The sequence below is a fragment of the Scomber scombrus genome, chromosome 4 (assembly GCF_963691925.1).
Source record: "Scomber scombrus chromosome 4, fScoSco1.1, whole genome shotgun sequence".
NCBI lineage: Eukaryota > Metazoa > Chordata > Actinopteri > Scombriformes > Scombridae > Scomber > Scomber scombrus.
Window position 1 is genome coordinate 33,514,466 of NC_084973.1, and position 17,703 is coordinate 33,532,168.

At 41.9% G+C, this 17,703-nt stretch overlaps 2 protein-coding genes across 2 annotated transcripts in view; both read right to left on the reverse strand.

Annotated features, from left to right (window-relative positions):
• LOC133979519 (nucleus accumbens-associated protein 2-like) overlaps positions 1-10,079 on the reverse strand; it is an 11,781-nt gene extending 1,702 nt beyond the window's left edge. Inside the window, 6 exon segments of the mRNA XM_062418052.1 lie at positions 324-421; positions 2,227-2,332; positions 5,195-5,371; positions 6,871-7,130; positions 8,855-9,054; positions 9,633-10,079. Coding sequence (XP_062274036.1) covers positions 324-421; positions 2,227-2,332; positions 5,195-5,371; positions 6,871-7,130; positions 8,855-9,054; positions 9,633-10,079 — 1,288 coding nt within the window.
• LOC133979436 (uncharacterized) overlaps positions 1-17,703 on the reverse strand; it is a 1,726,912-nt gene that overhangs the window by 1,136,011 nt on the left and 573,198 nt on the right. The window lies entirely within an intron of this gene.

The following is a 17,703-nucleotide window of genomic DNA, read 5'->3' on the forward strand; positions in this document are numbered from 1 at the left end:
ATACATTCATGAGTCAGACTGTGTGTGTGTGTGTGTGTGTGTGTGTGTGTGTGTGTGTGTCTCTGTGTGTGTTTCTGTGTTTCTGTGTGTGTGTCTCTGTGTGGGTTTCTGTGTGTGTTTCTGTGTGTGTGTGTCTCTGTGTGTGTTTCTGTGTGTGTGTCTCTGTGTGTGTTTCTGTGTGTGTGTCTCTGTGTGTGTTTCTGTGTGTGTGTGTTTCGGTGTGTGTCTCTGTGTGTGTTTCTGTGTGTGTGTCTCTGTGTGTGTTTCTGTGTGTGTTTCTGTGTGTGTGTCTCTGTGTGTGTTTCTGTGTGTGTGTCTCTTACATTTCACTGTGTTTAACACTCGGTTGTCCAGCGGCTTTCGGCTCGGATCATTGGTGGAGGAGCGGATCCCCGTCCCACAGCTATTGGCCAGAGTGTTTCTATGGATACCATAATAACCCAATCAGCAACCTATACCAAGCTTTAGATTATCCCCCCCCCCCCCCCCCCCACTCACACACTCACACTCACACACTCACACTCATACATACACTCATACACACACACACACAGAGCAGTTATGTAAAGCAGCAGCTGGATTGTCAGAGAGGTTTTTTGTTGCTGAGAATTTTCTGGAACAATTAAAGCAGCCTCATGATGATGTCACATGATGTCTGATGATGTCACATGATGTCTGATGATGTCACGTGATGTCTGATGATGTCACATGATATCTGATGATGTCTGATGATGTCACATGATATCTGATGATGTCACATGATGTCTGAAGATGTCACATGATGTCTGATGATGTCACATGATATCTGATGATGTCACATGATATCTGATGATGTCACATGATATCTGATGATGTCACAGGATGTATGATGACATCTGTTCCAGTTTATATCTCGCTCATTTTAAACACGTTCATTAACCAGCAGGTAATTTTATCTTTGGGTGCTCTGATTGGCTGACGGTTTGACTGACCGTCCAATCAGATCACTGCTGAGTCACGGGAGTGTGACACAGAAGTTACATCACTATCTCACCTGAAGCCAGGTGCATCAGGATCAACACCGCGCTCCTATTGGTCATGAGTAATTATGGACATCATCGTGTCTATATATCGACTTATCGTACAATAATTTAATTATCGCCGTCATCGTGTCTATATATATCGACTTATCGTAAATTACGTAATTATCGACATCGTGTCTATATATCGACTTATCGTAAATAACGTAATTATAGACATCGTGTCTATATATCGACTTATCGTACAATAACGTAATTATAGACATCGTGTCTATATATCGACTTATCGTACAATAACGCAATTATCGACATTGTGTCTATATATCGACTTATCGTAAATAACGTAATTATCGACATCGTGTCTATATATCGACTTATCGTAAATAACGTAATTATCGACATCGTGTCTATATATCGACTTATCGTACAATAACGTAATTATAGACATCGTGTCTATATATCGACTTATCGTACAATAACGCAATTATCGACATTGTGTCTATATATCGACTTATCGTAAATAACGTAATTATAGACATCGTGTCTATATATCGACTTATCGTACAATAACGTAATTATAGACATCGTGTCTATATATCGACTTATCGTACAATAACGCAATTATCGACATTGTGTCTATATATCGACTTATCGTAAATAACGTAATTATCGACATCGTGTCTATATATCGACTTATCGTAAATAACGTAATTATCGACATCGTGTCTATATATCGACTTATCGTACAATAACGTAATTATAGACATCGTGTCTATATATCGACTTATCGTACAATAACGCAATTATCGACATCGTGTCTATTTATCGACTTATCGTAAATAACGTAATTATCGACATTGTGTCTATATATCGACTTATAAAATGATCTTCAAATGACAATAATCTTCTTTATCGCGATTATTTCTGAGACAATACATCGCCCAACAAAGTAGTAGTAGTAGTTATTGTGACAGGACTGTAGCCTATATACAAAAAACAGAGATATATAACTAAGACGACTGAGATCATATGAGTTTATTAAACAGACTCTTCTGTGTTCAGCACTCATCAGGAAACTTTAAGTGTAAGTTTAATTCAGAGGGTTGATGTTTGAACTTTGGATGGAGCCAGCTCTGCTTTCAGTCTTTATGCTAAGCTATGCTAAACTATGCTAAGCTAAGCTAAGCTAACTGGTTTAACAGCTCACCTGTCGAAGAACGTGGCCAGCAGCCTCCTGAGCAGCACCTTGTGTTTGACTCCAGCACAAAGGTGACAGTTCATCAGCTGACCTCGCGTCATGAACACACCTGAACCTGCACACACACACACACACACACACACACACACACACACACACACACACACACACACACACACACACACACACACACACACACACACACACAAATAAAAGATCAGAATATTAAACACCAGGTCTGAAATTAAGTCATTTCTGGGGCAAAGCCACTTTAGCCTTTGATAAACTATTGATTACTGATAAATTATACATTATTAATTGCATCCCTAACCCTAGGATACCAGGGCCAAATCAAAGGTGTAATAGCATGAAGTTATAATTACATATATACTATATATGGGCTAAGTGTAAGATCATGCCAAACTAGTTGATATGGTGTTTTATTGAGAATTTACTGTTTTTAAGCAAGTTGAAATATTTGGTAGAAAGTTTTTATGGTTACACCACTTAGACATTTTTGCCATAATCCTCTAATATATTCTCTCTAAATGGATTAAAAGCAGAAATTTGATGCTGGGTCCACAAAAAAAGAATGTGTGAAAGTTATTCATACGTTTATTTTCACATTTTAACCCTTTAAATTTAAACTAAACCACATGGACACAAACACCTCCCTGACCCGTGTATTTGTGTGAGTGGGAGGAATCTTATGCTGCTGTTGGTCCTCAGCAGTGATGAGACTCTGTGAAACACGAGTTTGTTTATTTGTCTCGTGTAGTTTTAAACGAGGAAATCTGCGACTTTCCATTAAATCAAACTGTCCATTTGGGTCTGTAGTTTTTTTTTCTGTCCGTTTGTCTGAGGTGTAATTCCTGCTCTGCTTTAATGTGTCTGCCTCTCGCAGCTCTTCCAGACAGTTTTGTGTTTAATAACCTTACTAAGAGCCTCGTCACCATGACAACACAATAGCAATGCAAAGAAGAGCAAGACATGAGCCATGTTTAAAATGCAGCCTTACTTTCTACATTTCTGCTGTTATATCTGAGCATCCACAATAAAATGCTACAGTCAAATATTCTCACATATAGGCTCCAGACTGAGGCTGGAACCGTGGTTCACATTCACGTCTCTGTGGGTAAACACAGTGAATGGCTACTGTGGATAACTTTAGGCTGCACAGGCTCGCATCAGAGCTAATGCAAACACATTTAAGATCTCTACAATCCATCACACAGACGTAAGAGTCAGGCTCGCTGACTGGTTGATCTGACTCAAAAATCTGTAGAAGTGTAAAAGAAACAAAGATGTGAACGTCTGTAGGCGAACCTCACAGCAGGAGGCATCTGCCAGCACGTCCCGCTGCACCCACCGGAGGATCCAGTGTTCCCTGATCAGTTACATATATAATCACTGCAGTGTGTTATAGCAGGGTCTCTTCCAGCAGTGGAGGAAGTACTCATACCATTTAAGCAATGTAAAAATACTCCTACAGTGAAAGTATTACAGTAAAAGTACTGCAGTATTATGAGCGATGTAATATGCAGTATTACAGTAAAAGTACTGCAGTATTATGAGCCATGTAGTATGCAGTATTACAGTAAAAGTACTGCAGTATTATAGTGATGTAGTATGCAGTATTACAGTAAAAGTACTGCAGTATTATAGTGATGTAGTATGCAGTATTACAGTAAAAGTACTGCAGTATTATGAGCGATGTAGTATGCAGTATTACAGTAAAAGTACTGCAGTATTATGAGTGATGTAGTATGCAGTATTACAGTAAAAGTACTGCAGTATTATGAGCGATGTAGTATGCAGTATTACAGTAAAGTACTGCAGTATTATAGTGATGTAGTATGCAGTATTACAGTAAAGTACTGCAGTATTATAGTGATGTAGTATGCAGTATTACAGTAAAGTACTGCAGTATTATAGTGATGTAGTATGCAGTATTACAGTAAAAGTACTGCAGTATTATGAGTGATGTAGTATGCAGTATTACAGTAAAAGTACTGCAGTATTATAGTGATGTAGTATGCAGTATTACAGTAAAGTACTGCAGTATTATAGTGATGTAGTATGCAGTATTACAGTAAAAGTACTGCAGTATTATAGTGATGTAGTATGCAGTATTACAGTAAAAGTACTGCAGTATTATAGTGATGTAGTATGCAGTATTACAGTAAAGTAGTGGTTTGGTCCTCTGACTGATATATTATTATTATGACATCATTAGATTATTAATAGTGAAGCATCAGTGTTAGAGCAGCATGTTACTGTTGTAGCTGCTGGAGGTGGAGCTAGTTTACACTACTTTATATACAGTTAGCTAGTTTAGTCCAGTGGTTCCCAACCTAGGGGTGGGGCCCCTCCAAAGGGTCAGCAGATAAATGTGAGGGGTGGTGAGATGATTAATGGGAGAGGAAAGAAGAAGTTTTCAGTTTTTTGGACTTTTTCTCTAATCTTAGATTTTTGCTGAAATATTGGATCATTTGAACATTTATTGAAATGAAAGCATGTGAGAAGTTTAGAGGGAAAAATCAGTATTTGGTGGAGCTGTTAACAACTCATAGACATCTGAAATGTGAGCCGACTACACACTGCTGTCTGGTTTCATCTTTAACAATGTGTTGTATTTATAAAGCTTGTTATATTATCCATTGTGTCAAATCTGCATCTGAAAAGTAACTAAAGCTGTTAAATAAATGTAGTTACAGAAATGGCCATGCCCCCTTATCTACCATCAGAAAGGTTTAGTGGGGCAGTTAACGGGCCTCTCATCTGAAGGAGTATACAGCTACCTGTACAGTTCTCAGTGCCTCCAGAGATCCTCATCCTGTTCCTGGTGGGTTCAGGGATGCAACATAAACCAACCAGTAATAAAAGTTCTCCTTCTTTCCTTCACTCATGAACAAGACAACCAGATACCTGAACTCACTTAGTTACTAATCACCAGTAAGCTCCAGGTGTATCCTACCTGCCACTAGCTCCACCTTCTCTCCCGGGTCTCCCTCGGTGTAGAGGGACGGGTGACAGCGATACCCGATCTGACTGATCAGACTGGCAGGTAGGGCCATGTTGTCTCGACCAACCAGCACGCAGGGCCGACGTTCATTAGCCAATGGGAGGGGCAGCATCTCCATCTTCTCTTGGACTAAACCAATGACAAAGAGAGAGAAAAGGGGGTGTCAGCAAAACCTGGTGACAACAATATAAAAAATAATATTAAAATGCATTATCATGCCATGAGTCTTTGGCTGCAGTTCCTTTAATGTCCACTAGATGCTGCCTCTAAAAACACGGACTGTGTTTGGTAATTGGGAAGCTATGACTTGCCTGAAGGGAACACTACACATCTTTGGCTGAATCTAAATGTCTAGATTTCCCTTCACACTGATTTCAGCACTAGTAAACTTATTGGGTATGGTCCTGGGAGGTCTGTCAGGAATTCGTCAAGCCCTCAGAGGTCTTAAAGCAGAATTTCTGTGGAGTCTGAGATTAAGGCGATGTTTAAAAGGTTTGATATTTCACACAAACATAAATAGACATTTTGATTTTATTTGTCATAATCTGCAGTCAGACAGCAGACACTGGTCTTATTCCACCTCATAAACCTGATTAAGGAATATCAATGGAAACGAGTGACGGTTTTAAGTCCTAAGTTTACAGACTTCAACTGATGATGATAAAGAATTGAGACACATCACAGTCCGTATGAATTAAATTTCAATGGGTTCCTTTAGGCCCCATTTACATCTGGTATTAACGTGCGATCTGTATCTGGATATTGAGGCTTTGCATCTATACCTGGTATTTATAGGCACTCTTGTTATCTTGATTGCCCCGTTGTGATCAGATCTCAATCAACAAACATGGAGCATCCCAGGTCAATGGGTGGGATGGGTGTCATTCATTTAATGGATGACTTGTTGCCATTAACGCTACACTATGTGGTATCAAAGTGGGGATATCATGGTTATATCTCATGTCTTAATGATTTGTTGAACAGGGTTCAGCTTTGATGTCGGTCTATCTATCTATCTATCTATCTATCTATCTATCTATCTATCTATCTATCTATCTATCTATCTATCTATCTATCTATCTATCTATCTATCTATCAACCAGTGTCTAAATTTCACTCCTCAGTCGTAGTTCCTGGCCCACAGAAGACCCTCCTCTGGATGTAGTGCTTTCTGATCTATGGCAGTTTTGGAAATCCTTGATAGGTCAAACACAAACCTCTAGATGTGAAGTTGAGGGATGTTCTTGATTTAATTTCTTGATAGTTACAGTTAGACTGTTCTTGTACCACAGATGCAGTAAAACACAGGCAGGAATATTGTAAGTGGAACCTTTAGTTTTGCTGTTGTGGCTCCATAATGTTATAGAACTATTTGGTCAAACAAGGTGTAACGGATACCAAAAAACCCTTTCTTTGGGAATTTTTGCTTTTTTTGTGGACAATGATGATGAGGCCTATCTGTGTACGAATATCACCTGTTTTGTCACACGATTGGCGATCCAAAAAGTTCTTAACCCATTTGTTGTTTGTGCCATTAATACTTCTGGAGGCTCAAAATATCACCAGTCTGGACATATTAATTACTGGTCACCATTCTGTAGTTCCAGTCGTGCTACAATATAACTTACTGTAGTGGTTACCGGGGTGTCCGTAGATATGTTGGTATATTCCCTGGTGGACTGTGTTGCCATAGTAATCCTCCTCCAGCTCCTCCTCGGTGGCCGGGTGGGATGGAGGAGAGTCTGTAGGGAGGCTGGACCCTCCTGGACTAGAGCGCCCCCCGCCTGCCAACAGGTAGGACTGCAGCCCTGGAACCAAACCTCCGCCTGCACTCAGGTAACATAGAGCACTGCCCCTGGAGGTCTGGAGCTCCCCCGAAATGTCCACTCTGAGGACAGAACAAGAAGGACGAGTCAGACCAGGACGAGACAGTCTGGTGGAAGGAGGACAAGAAGGAGACACGGGACAGTTGGATGAAGAGGAGGAGACAGGTGACGAAGAAGTATAGCAGCTTGCTTTGATGCAGAATTGGTTCATGAGATCAGAGAAAACAGTGGTCAGTTAAAGGATGAGATCAAATCTGAAGTTTGGTTTATGCTTGAAATTAATCTCAAATGAAGTGTGCAAAATGGTCCTGTTGATGTGAATATTGGGTGGATGAAGTGTTGCACATGGTCATAGATTTTGTAAATGGGTAGATGATAAAATACGTACAAAAGAAGAAGGGACATGATGAGTAGTACATATGGAGATAACAGTTAATTTAACTTTCCTGAGGTCATGAAATATGTTTTAAGGGCATTTTGGATCATTTCTACGGCATTTTGAAATGTCTTAGTTTTATTGTTGCATGACTGACAGCACAGTGGCGGATAGAGAATATCATTATTGGGTAGGTCTGGGAAAACCTGCATATTTCTCTTTTATTTAAGAAACAAAAAACGCACAGCTGAGCAGTTTAAGAACAAACAATATAAAAAGCACATTATGTCCATATCAGCCAGTTGCTAAGCAATGAAACTCTCAGGCTCAAAAGACATTTCTATTAACTGTCCGAACCCTCCGATAAATAATAACGTCTAATGTTCGCTTTCTGATTAAATGCTTTAAAGAATCAGCCCTTCAAAATAAAGGTCCGATTCCCGTGCTTATAATTAAGATTAATAATGGATTTAATTCTACAAATATGTTAATAATAAATACCAGAACTATAAGCCGTCACACTAAATGTACTTAAGTCTTTGTTTTACTTTTATTTTATGAGGGCATTTAAAACTGCCCCATCATCCCAATTATAAGGGTATTTATACACATTTTAAGGATCATTTTGCCCCAGGTGTTCCCATTAAAGCTCAACTCTGCCTCAAGCCCCTTTCAATCAGCTCTCTCTTAAACTCGCCCTCTTGATTTATGCACTTTGGATTCAGGTTTTCCTCGTGTCTGTTTTAGATCGTTTAGGTTGGTTCTCTGTTTTTTGTTCCGGAGTGAGAAATTATTTCATTAGTATTTCTTGAGCTCAAACATGAAAAACTACATTCCTGTAATCTTTAGTTAAACTCGAGGGACCGTTGCAGTTTCCCTCATTTACAATGACGTCGAGTTACAAACAAGTTTAAAAAAAAAACACAAATGAAAATCAGTTAAAACAGTTAGAACATGAAGCAGGGAGGATCAGGGGTATAAACTGTCTATATGTTAGCAGGCTTTTGGTTTTTAGTGTGTGTTGAAGATCACTCAGATGGTGCACTAACGGAAAAGGCCGACTTTTTATATCCAGACTGTGTTCTGGGATCTTAAACATAAATCAGTTACATGTGCAAGTTTGATACGTTTCAAAGTCCCAATGCTGCACGATTGGTGGCAGTTTTCCAACAAGGGCGTTAAAGACAAATAAATACCGATGATTCGTATATTGTTCTGCGAGAGAGGACCAACCTAGTTTGTCACATGGCTCCAATGTGCAGCTAAGTAGAGGACCAACAATTAGACCTGCTGCTAAACGTGGATATAAACCCGTTTTTTAGGCCTCAGAGATATTCACAGTGCATTTGGTGATAAACACTGAATTGTTTGTTTACAAGAAAACTTCTGAACTGAACTGCATGTCTTCACCTGGCCTCGTCTCCTCCTCCGTTCTCCTCAGCAGGAGGCGTGTCGGCTCGCTCCTGTTTGATCCGGCTGACAGCCAGCAGCAGCTCCTCGGGGCTCAGGGACGGCTGGTCTGGACTGGCCCCCTGCAGCTGGGGGGCGCCGTGCTGCTGCTGCTGGACCATTGAGGTGTCGTAGCCCCCGAGCTCATCTGCTGAGGTCGTCTGTAATCCATCAATGTGTTAAAATAAAGTTATGAAGAGGAAACACACTGGCTGCTTAAACTGCAGCTACTCTGTCTACAAAGCTAAAGAGATGCTGAGGGCTGATAACTGAAACGTATCATCAGAGTCAGAACTTTATCTGTAAGCTTATTGACACTATTCCATTAACTTCATCATGAAATCTCACTTCAGTACAAGTCACAGCCTTGAGAAATAATCACAAAGGTAAAAGCAAATACTTTGTCTTTGAAAACAGACAGAATAAATGCTGTGAAATCACTGATTGCTGCGTGTCCAGAGGTCACGATGAACACAGAGAAGTATGTAAGAAAACCTTGCAGCCAGGCAACAACTGAACTTGACTGGGACAATAAAATGAGACTCATCATTATAGTTATTTAGCCGAGTAATTATGTCTAAGGCCAAAGGCTGGTCTTACTTAGCTTATCCTTCTCTTTGTCTTTCTTAATGAGCTCTACAGCTGCTCTTCCTAGACTAACTCTGTCTAGCTGGGCTGAGTCTGTCTGTAGCTGACTAACCTGGTCTATACAGAACTCTCTGAGCATAGCCAAACTCACCTGTGAGTCACAGCAGAGAGGGGAGGAGGAGGAGGAGGCCTTCATCATCATCAGCTCCATGCCTCGCTCCACGATGTTCTGGATCTGCAGGTACCCAGCGGTGTACATGAGGACCAGCTGCTCACTGGCAGCCATGCTGAGACGTCCCGTGTAGCAGAACGACAGAATCTGCTGGAAACACGTCGGTGTCACAGAGGAAGGCAGCTCGAACACTGCCTGGGAGGAGGAAGAGGAGGAGGAAGAGGAAGAGGACTCAGCCGCAGAGCTGAACAGGTCTCTGAAGTAGAGTGAGGAGGCGGCGAGGACGGCCCGATGCGCCTTGAAGGCCTGACCCTGCACCAGGATGGAGACGTCACAGTACTGTCCCTGCAGTCGCTGCTCATTCAGGCTGCCCAGCACGCTGCTGCCGAAGTCCGGGATCTCCACCTGCAGCAGACCCTCCGACATGGTGGACGCTGTCACTGCAGAGGAGGATGGGACAGGAAGTGGCTAAGGGTTCAGACTAGCCGGCGGCTAGGAGGAAACGTTCCTGACCAGCCAGAGTTAGACTGACAGAGGAGAGGCTGAGGAGGGCGCAGAGTGTTTAAGTGTCTGGGATGCAGCAGATATCGCCTCCAAAATGTTTCAGATCCATTTTGTTGTTGAAGGAACAGTCGGGTCAGAGGTTAAAGTTCAGCGGTCGAGACTGGAGGGGGAGGTGGAGAAGTCAGAGCGAGTCGAGGAGGACGAGGCTGTAGATCATCAGGATGGAGGTCAACTCAACACGTAGAAACAGCTGGAGGATGAGGAGGCAAGATGATGGACAGAGATAAAGGAGAAGATTAAAGAGACACAAGACAGACTTAGAAAAAACATCTGAGACACGTCTTACTGTTCACTCTGAACTGATATTTAATAACAATTATAACTATACAACAACTTGAGAAGGAACAGGTTTGAATATTATATCATAATATTAGAAAAAACAGTATTATACTCAATTTCAGGTGAGACTGTAACATGAATAACATTTCTGTCTGTGCATATTAATTATTGGATAACAATCATTAATAGTTATACTAACATTTTACCTGAATTTCCTGATTTAATCACTGACATTAAAGCACACATGCATTATTATTATTACTACGTGTAACTCACATTTTAAATTACACAAAAAGTGTACAAAATGAATGGAAAAAAGAAAAATGTATGTGGTTAACATTTTTTAACATGTTGAATGATTGTAAAATGTAAGAGAAAAAAAAGATATTGAAGAAAAATCACATTCAACAAACTCCATTGTCTGATGAAGACTGCAATGTGGTTAAAAAGCTAGTAAGGGAGCATTGAGTTGAGACTATTCACATGCCGAAGGTGAATATTAATTTCAGATTTCACGTTAACATTTTACATGTTATATGTCATATTTCACATTATGAAAACATGAATTCCACATGTATGGGAATAATTCACATTATTAATTCATGTATAAAACACAAGCACAGATGTTTTGAGTTCATTACATTTGGTTAATCAGTACTAAACCCAACAGAAAATCATGTGTATCACGCTGATGCTTCACTACATGACTGAAGGTCAGTGTAGAGTCTCAACAGGTTTCAGACACTTTAAGCTTCTCAGCCCTTAAAGGAATTTGAGGCAAACAGTGGAAGGAAATATGTTAAATGCTTTTCCTTAAAAGCTCAGACTCAGCTTTTTATTCCCTCCTTTTGATGACATCACTGTGTGGTGACTCAGGTAATCATCTCTGCACTGCACGCTGCACAGACACACCCTGGACAACATTTATACATCACTGTGGCCACTGAGAAGTTGAAGCACTACAGGTCAGCAAAACTTTGCTCTGTAATCAGTTTTTCTCACAAGAGAGAAAAACAAAGCACAGAATTTTTTAGCAGTCTCAGACCTGAGTGAGCTGAAATCAATTCAGAGCGACTGTGTCTGTCACCAGAGAGAAAAGGTGTTATATAAGAGTCAGATGATCCTACAGAGAACAGACTGACTGCTCATTATTCAAGGTACAAACATATTTCCACAAACTGTGTGTTAGATATAAGTGAACAGTTGAGAGTCCAACTACAGACCCCATATATGTAGACCCCAGTATGGTCCCCAGAATGAATGAAGGAGTTTATTTGATGATACAAAACAGATTTAAGATAGTTACAATCATCAATGATTAAATCACAAACAAGCCAAACATCTTTTCTAGGGACCTTAAAGAAAGGGTCACATCTAGGGACCATAAAGGAAGGGTCACATCTGGGGACCTTAAAGGAAGGGTCACATCTGGGGACCTTAAAGGAAGGGTCACATCTGGGGACCTTAAAGGAAGGGTCACATCTGGGGACCATAAAGGAAGGGTCACATCTTGGGACCTTAAAGGAAGGGTCACATCTTGGGTCCATAAAGGAAGGGTCACATCTGGGGACTTTAGAGGAAGGGTCACATCTGGGGACCTTAAAGGAAGGGTCACATCTGGGGATCATAAAGGAAGGGTCGCATCTGGGGACCTTAAAGGAAGGGTCATATCTGGGGACCTTAGAAGAAGGGTCACATCTGGGGACCATAAAGGAAGGGTCACATCTGGGGACCATAAAGGAAGGGTCACATCTGGGGACCTTAAAGGAAGGGTCACATCTAGGGACCATAAAGGAAGGGTCACATCTGGGGACCTTAAAGGAAGGGTCACATCTGGGGACCTTAAAGGAAGGGTCACATCTGAGGACCACAAAGGAAGGGTCACATCTGGGGACCATAAAGAAAGGGTCACATCTGGGGACCTTAAAGGAAGGGTCACATCTGGGGACCCTAAAGGAAGGGTCACTTCTAGGGACCTTAAAGGAAGGGTCACATCTGGGGACCTTAAAGGAAGGGTCACATCTGGGGACCTTAAAGGAAGGGTCACATCTGGGGACCATAAAGGAAGGGTCACATCTGGGGACCTTAAATCAAGGGTCACATCTGGGGACCTTAAAGGAAGGGTCACATCTGGGGACCATAAAGGAAGGGTCACATCTGGGTAACCATAAAGAAGGGTCACATCTGGGGACCTTAAAGGAAGGGTCACTTCTAGAGACCCTAAAGAAAGGGTCACTTCTAGGGACCTTAAAGGAAGGGTCACATCTGGGGACCTTAAAGGAGGGGTCACATCTGGGGACCATAAAGGAAGGGTCACATCTGGGGACCTTAAAGGAAGGGTCACATCTGGGGACCTTAAAGGAAGGGTCACATCTGGGGACCATAAAGGAAGGGTCACATCTAGAGACCCTAAAGAAAGGGTCACTTCTAGGGACCTTAAAGGAAGGGTCACATCTGGGGACCTTAAAGGAGGGGTCACATCTGGGGACCATAAAGGAAGGGTCACTTCTAGGGACCATAAAGAAAGGGTCACTTCTAGGGACCATAAAGAAAGGGTCACTTCTAGGGACCTTAAAGAAAGGGTCACTTCTAGGGACCATAAAGAAAGGGTCACTTCTAGGGACCATAAATAAAGGGTCACTTCTAGGGACCTTAAAGAAAGGGTCACTTCTAGGGACCTTAAAGAAAGGGTCACATCTGGGGACCTTAAAGGAAGGGTCATATCTAGGAACCTTAGAAGAAGGGTCACATCTGGGGACCATAAAGGAAGGGTCACATCTGGGGACCTTAAAGAAAGGGTCACATCTAGGGACCATAAAGAAAGGGTCACTTCTAGGGACCTTAAAGAAAGGGTCACTTCTAGGGGCCATAAAGAAAGGGTCACTTCTAGGGACCTTAAAGAAAAGGTCACTTCTAGGGACCTTAAAGAAAAGGTCACTTCTAGGGACCTTAAAGAAAGGGTCATTTCTAAGGACCTTAAAGAAAGGGTCCCATCTGGGGACTTTATAGGAAGTGACCGACCTGCTTTTAGCTGGTTAACATCAGATCTTTCTGGCAGAGTTCAGACTGTTGTTGGTTGGATTGGCTCTGTTATTGACTCTATACACAGATAAAATCTTCCTGCTGAACATCGTAGTGTTTATCTTTATGCCGATGACATCATGTTGTATGCCATCGACTCTACAGCAGCCAATCGTCTCCTGGTTATGGTCTGCTTTTGACCTCGTGACTCCTTCCATTAATGTACAGCTTCTAAACTACACATCAATCATTTCACAAGAGAATATGGTTTTGATATTTTCCTTTTGACCTGCACTCATAATGGATATCTAATAGATAGAGTACAAACAGCAGATTGTCTGACTAAACTCAGCTTGAACATCTCGCTAGCAGTTTAGTTCAGGCTAAAATATCTCAACAACTATTGGATGGATTGTTATGAATTCAGTGTCACACGTTCATGTTTCCCTCAGGATGAATTATAATAATATATTTTCTTCTAGAACCATCATCTAACTTTGTCCAATACTTTTGGTTTAAATCTGTAAAACTATCATTGTTGGTCACATCTGGGGACCTTAAAGGAAGTGTCATATCTGGGGACCTTAAAGGAAGGGTCACATCTGGGGACTTTAAAAGAAGGGTCACATCTAGGGACCTTAAAGAAAGGTTCACATCTGGGGAGCTTAAAGGAAGGGTCACATCTGGGGACCATAAAGGAAGGGTCACATCTGGGGACCTTAAAGGAAGGGTCACTTCTAGGGACCTTAAAGGAAGGGTCACATCTGGGGACCTTAAAGGAAGGGTCACATCTGGGGACCATAAAGGAAGGGTCACTTCTGGGGACCTTAAAGGAAGGGTCACTTCTGGGGACCTTAAAGGAAGGGTCACATCTGGGGACCATAAAGGAAGGGTCACATCTGGGGACCTTAGAAGAAGGGTCACATCTGGAGACCTTAGAAGAAGGGTCACATCTAGGGACCTTAAAGGAATCGTCACATCTGGGGACCTTAAAGGAAGGGTCACTTCTAGGGACCTTAAAGGAAGGGTCACATCTGGGGACCTTAAAGGAAGGGTCACATCTAGGGACCTTAAAGGAAGGTTCACATCTGGGGACCTTAAAGGAAGGGTCACATCTGGGGACCATAAAGGAAGGTTCACATCTGGGGACCTTAAAGGAAGGGTCACATCTGGGGACCTTAGAAAAAGGGTCACATCTGGAGACCTTAGAAGAAGGGTCACATCTGGAGACCTTAGAAGAAGGGTCACATCTGGGGACCATAAAGGAAGGGTCACATATGGGGACCATAAAGGAAGGGTCACATCTGGGGACCTTAAAGATAGTGTCACATCTGGGGACTTAAAGTAAGTGCCATCAGACCTTCTAGTAGAGTTCAGACTGTTGTTGGTTGGATTGGCTCTCTGTTATTGACTCTATACACAGATAAAATCTACCTGCTGAACATCGTAGTGTTTAACTTTATGCAGATGACATCATGTCGTACGCCATCGTTTCCCTCATGATGAATTATAATAATATATTTTCTTCTAGAACCATCATCTAACTTTGTCCAATACTTTGGTTTAAATCTGTAAAACTATCATTGTTGGTTTGGATCCAAACATGAGATATGTTGACAAGAAGAAAAATATAGAAAGTTGCCGAAATTATCTTTTAAGTAACTTTCCTTCAGCCGACAGCGTCTCTGGAACGTGATATTATCTTATTTCTCCTGTTACAAGCTAAAATGATACCCTCTGCATCCATGAGTACCCGAGGGTCTGCTAGTGTCCATGTGATGTAAACTTTGTCATCAGAGGGTTTATGTGTAGGCTCAGTGGACATCATCATACCTCCTATCTGCTGTGACCTACAACATTGTCTTTCTGTAGACGCCAATCTAACTGCACGTGTGTGGGACATGTCTGCTTACATCTGTGGCCGTACAGATCAACTCCAGGCTTGTTTTAATATATATTATATACTATACTTTAAATAATAAGTTGTGTCTGAGTCAGGTGTCTTCAAACTTCAATTATCTTGTTAAAATCCTTAAAACTACACTTCCTCCTTCTCCTTTATTAAAAAAAATCCAGATTCTGTACAAATATATTTAATGTTAAAGGTTTAATCATTGGACACAAGGTTTCCTCTTTACTGTAAAGTCCATTCTTGGTTCAATTTTCCACATCACATTTCATTGATTGGCTTTCAGACTATTTGTGATGTCATAGATCTTCATTTTCGGCCCGCCCTTTAAAATCAGATTTTCACTGAGCTCAGAGAAACTTTCCGTCGTCAGCAGGTGAATGAAAACAAACATTGCACACACATCATTCTGCTCAGAGAAGAAGAATAAAAATCCAGCTGAAGGGAGAAGAAGAAAAAACACATTTCTGAGCAGAGGGGGAGTTTAGTCCTGGAAATGATCTGTGCTCAGTATCAGCAGATTAGTATCAGAGTCAGATTCAAAACCCTGACAGCAGATTACAGGACAGTTCACTTTAAAAGCTCCTCTGACTGACTCTGAACTGGAACTTACTGGTTTCCACTAACACCTCACTGAAAACTTCAAAATCAATCATCACAAACCAGACTCCTCTAACAGACTCACAGATTCATCTCCTGCTGACAAACTCCAACACAGAGCTCAGTACTGTGCCCTAAAGTCCAGTACAAGCCAGTACTGTACCCTAAAGTCCTGTGCAACCCAGTAGAGTCCAGGTAAGTTGAGTCTGTTTCAGAGTTCAGTTCAGTTCAGTGTTATTGTTGTTTACAGTGCAGCTGCAGCAGAGAGACAGACAGCAGACAGACAGCAGGGTAAACAGACAGTCAGTCAGACAGACAGGTGAATACAGAGACAGACAGCTGGGTTAAACAGAAACAGACAGTCAGACAAACAGGACAGATATAGTTAGCAGAGGATGGATGTCAGACAGACAGACAGACAGACAGACAGACAGACAGGCCAACAGACAGACAGGTAAATGGAGAGACAGCTTCTCACCTCCTCTGCTTCTTCTCCATGCAGCAGGCAGGACGGCTGGCTGGCTGGGAGAGGTTTTCTTCTCCTCCGCTCAGTCAACGCATCGTCTGGTGTGTCACAGGAGGGGGGGGGGGGTGGGGGGGAGGTAGAGACACAGCAGACAGCCAAGGAGGAGGAGGAGGAGGAGGAGGAGGAGTCATCTGAGGACAGAGAGGGAGCTAATGCGGCTAACTGCCCTGCAGAGGACGAGAGAGAGTGCGAGCATGCATTACACATCCAGTATAGAGAACAACTCACTGCAAGGTTGAAAATAAAATAAACACACTTGTACTCACACACACACACTTTTGTGTGAGTGTGAGTGTGTGAGTGTATGAGTGTGTGTGTGTGTGTGTGTGTGTGTGTGTGTGTGTGTGTGTTGTTGAGTGTGTGAGTGTGTGTGGCATGACTTGGCCAAATGCACAGCGCTGCATTGCAGTGCCGAGGCTGAGTTGGCATGCTGAGTACATAGCGTGCATACTGCGACTGTGTGCCAGGCTGATACACACACACACACACACACACACACACACACACACACACACACACACACACACACACAAACACACACACAGTAGCAGCAGCTTTTTGCAGCTTCAGCTTCCATCATCACAGTATAGTTTCTAACATGAAGGACTCTTAACTGTCTCTCTCTCTCTCCGTATATATATCTATATATACATATATTTATCTAAATAGAAAGATAGATAGATGTCTGTCTGTGTGGTGTCCTACAACCAATATTAAAAAGAGAGACGGGTGGGTGGGTGTTCGAGGCTAAATAAGGACTTGTACAGTAGCTGAGCAGCCAGCTGTGTGTGTGTGTGTGTGTGTGTGTTGCTGGCGTTGTGGGGCATAAATCTGTTTACACATACATTGCTGGGACTCGACACACTTTTGCGGCAAAATATCCCTGTAATGTAAAGTCTCCTCCACTAGAAAAACATATTTATTTCTTCACTGTGATTTCTTCAGGAAATTAATGTAAGTTAATGAAAACGTCCTCAGAAGTGATGGAAACATGACTGTGTGTGTGTGTGTGTGTGTGTGTGTGTGTGTGTGTGTGTGTGTGTGTGTGTGTGTGTGTGTGTGTGTCTGTGTGTGTCTGGACATCCTGATCAGTTATCGATACACCGGCTGTGAAACATTCTGGTGCCAACAACAGCACGAAGCATTTCCAT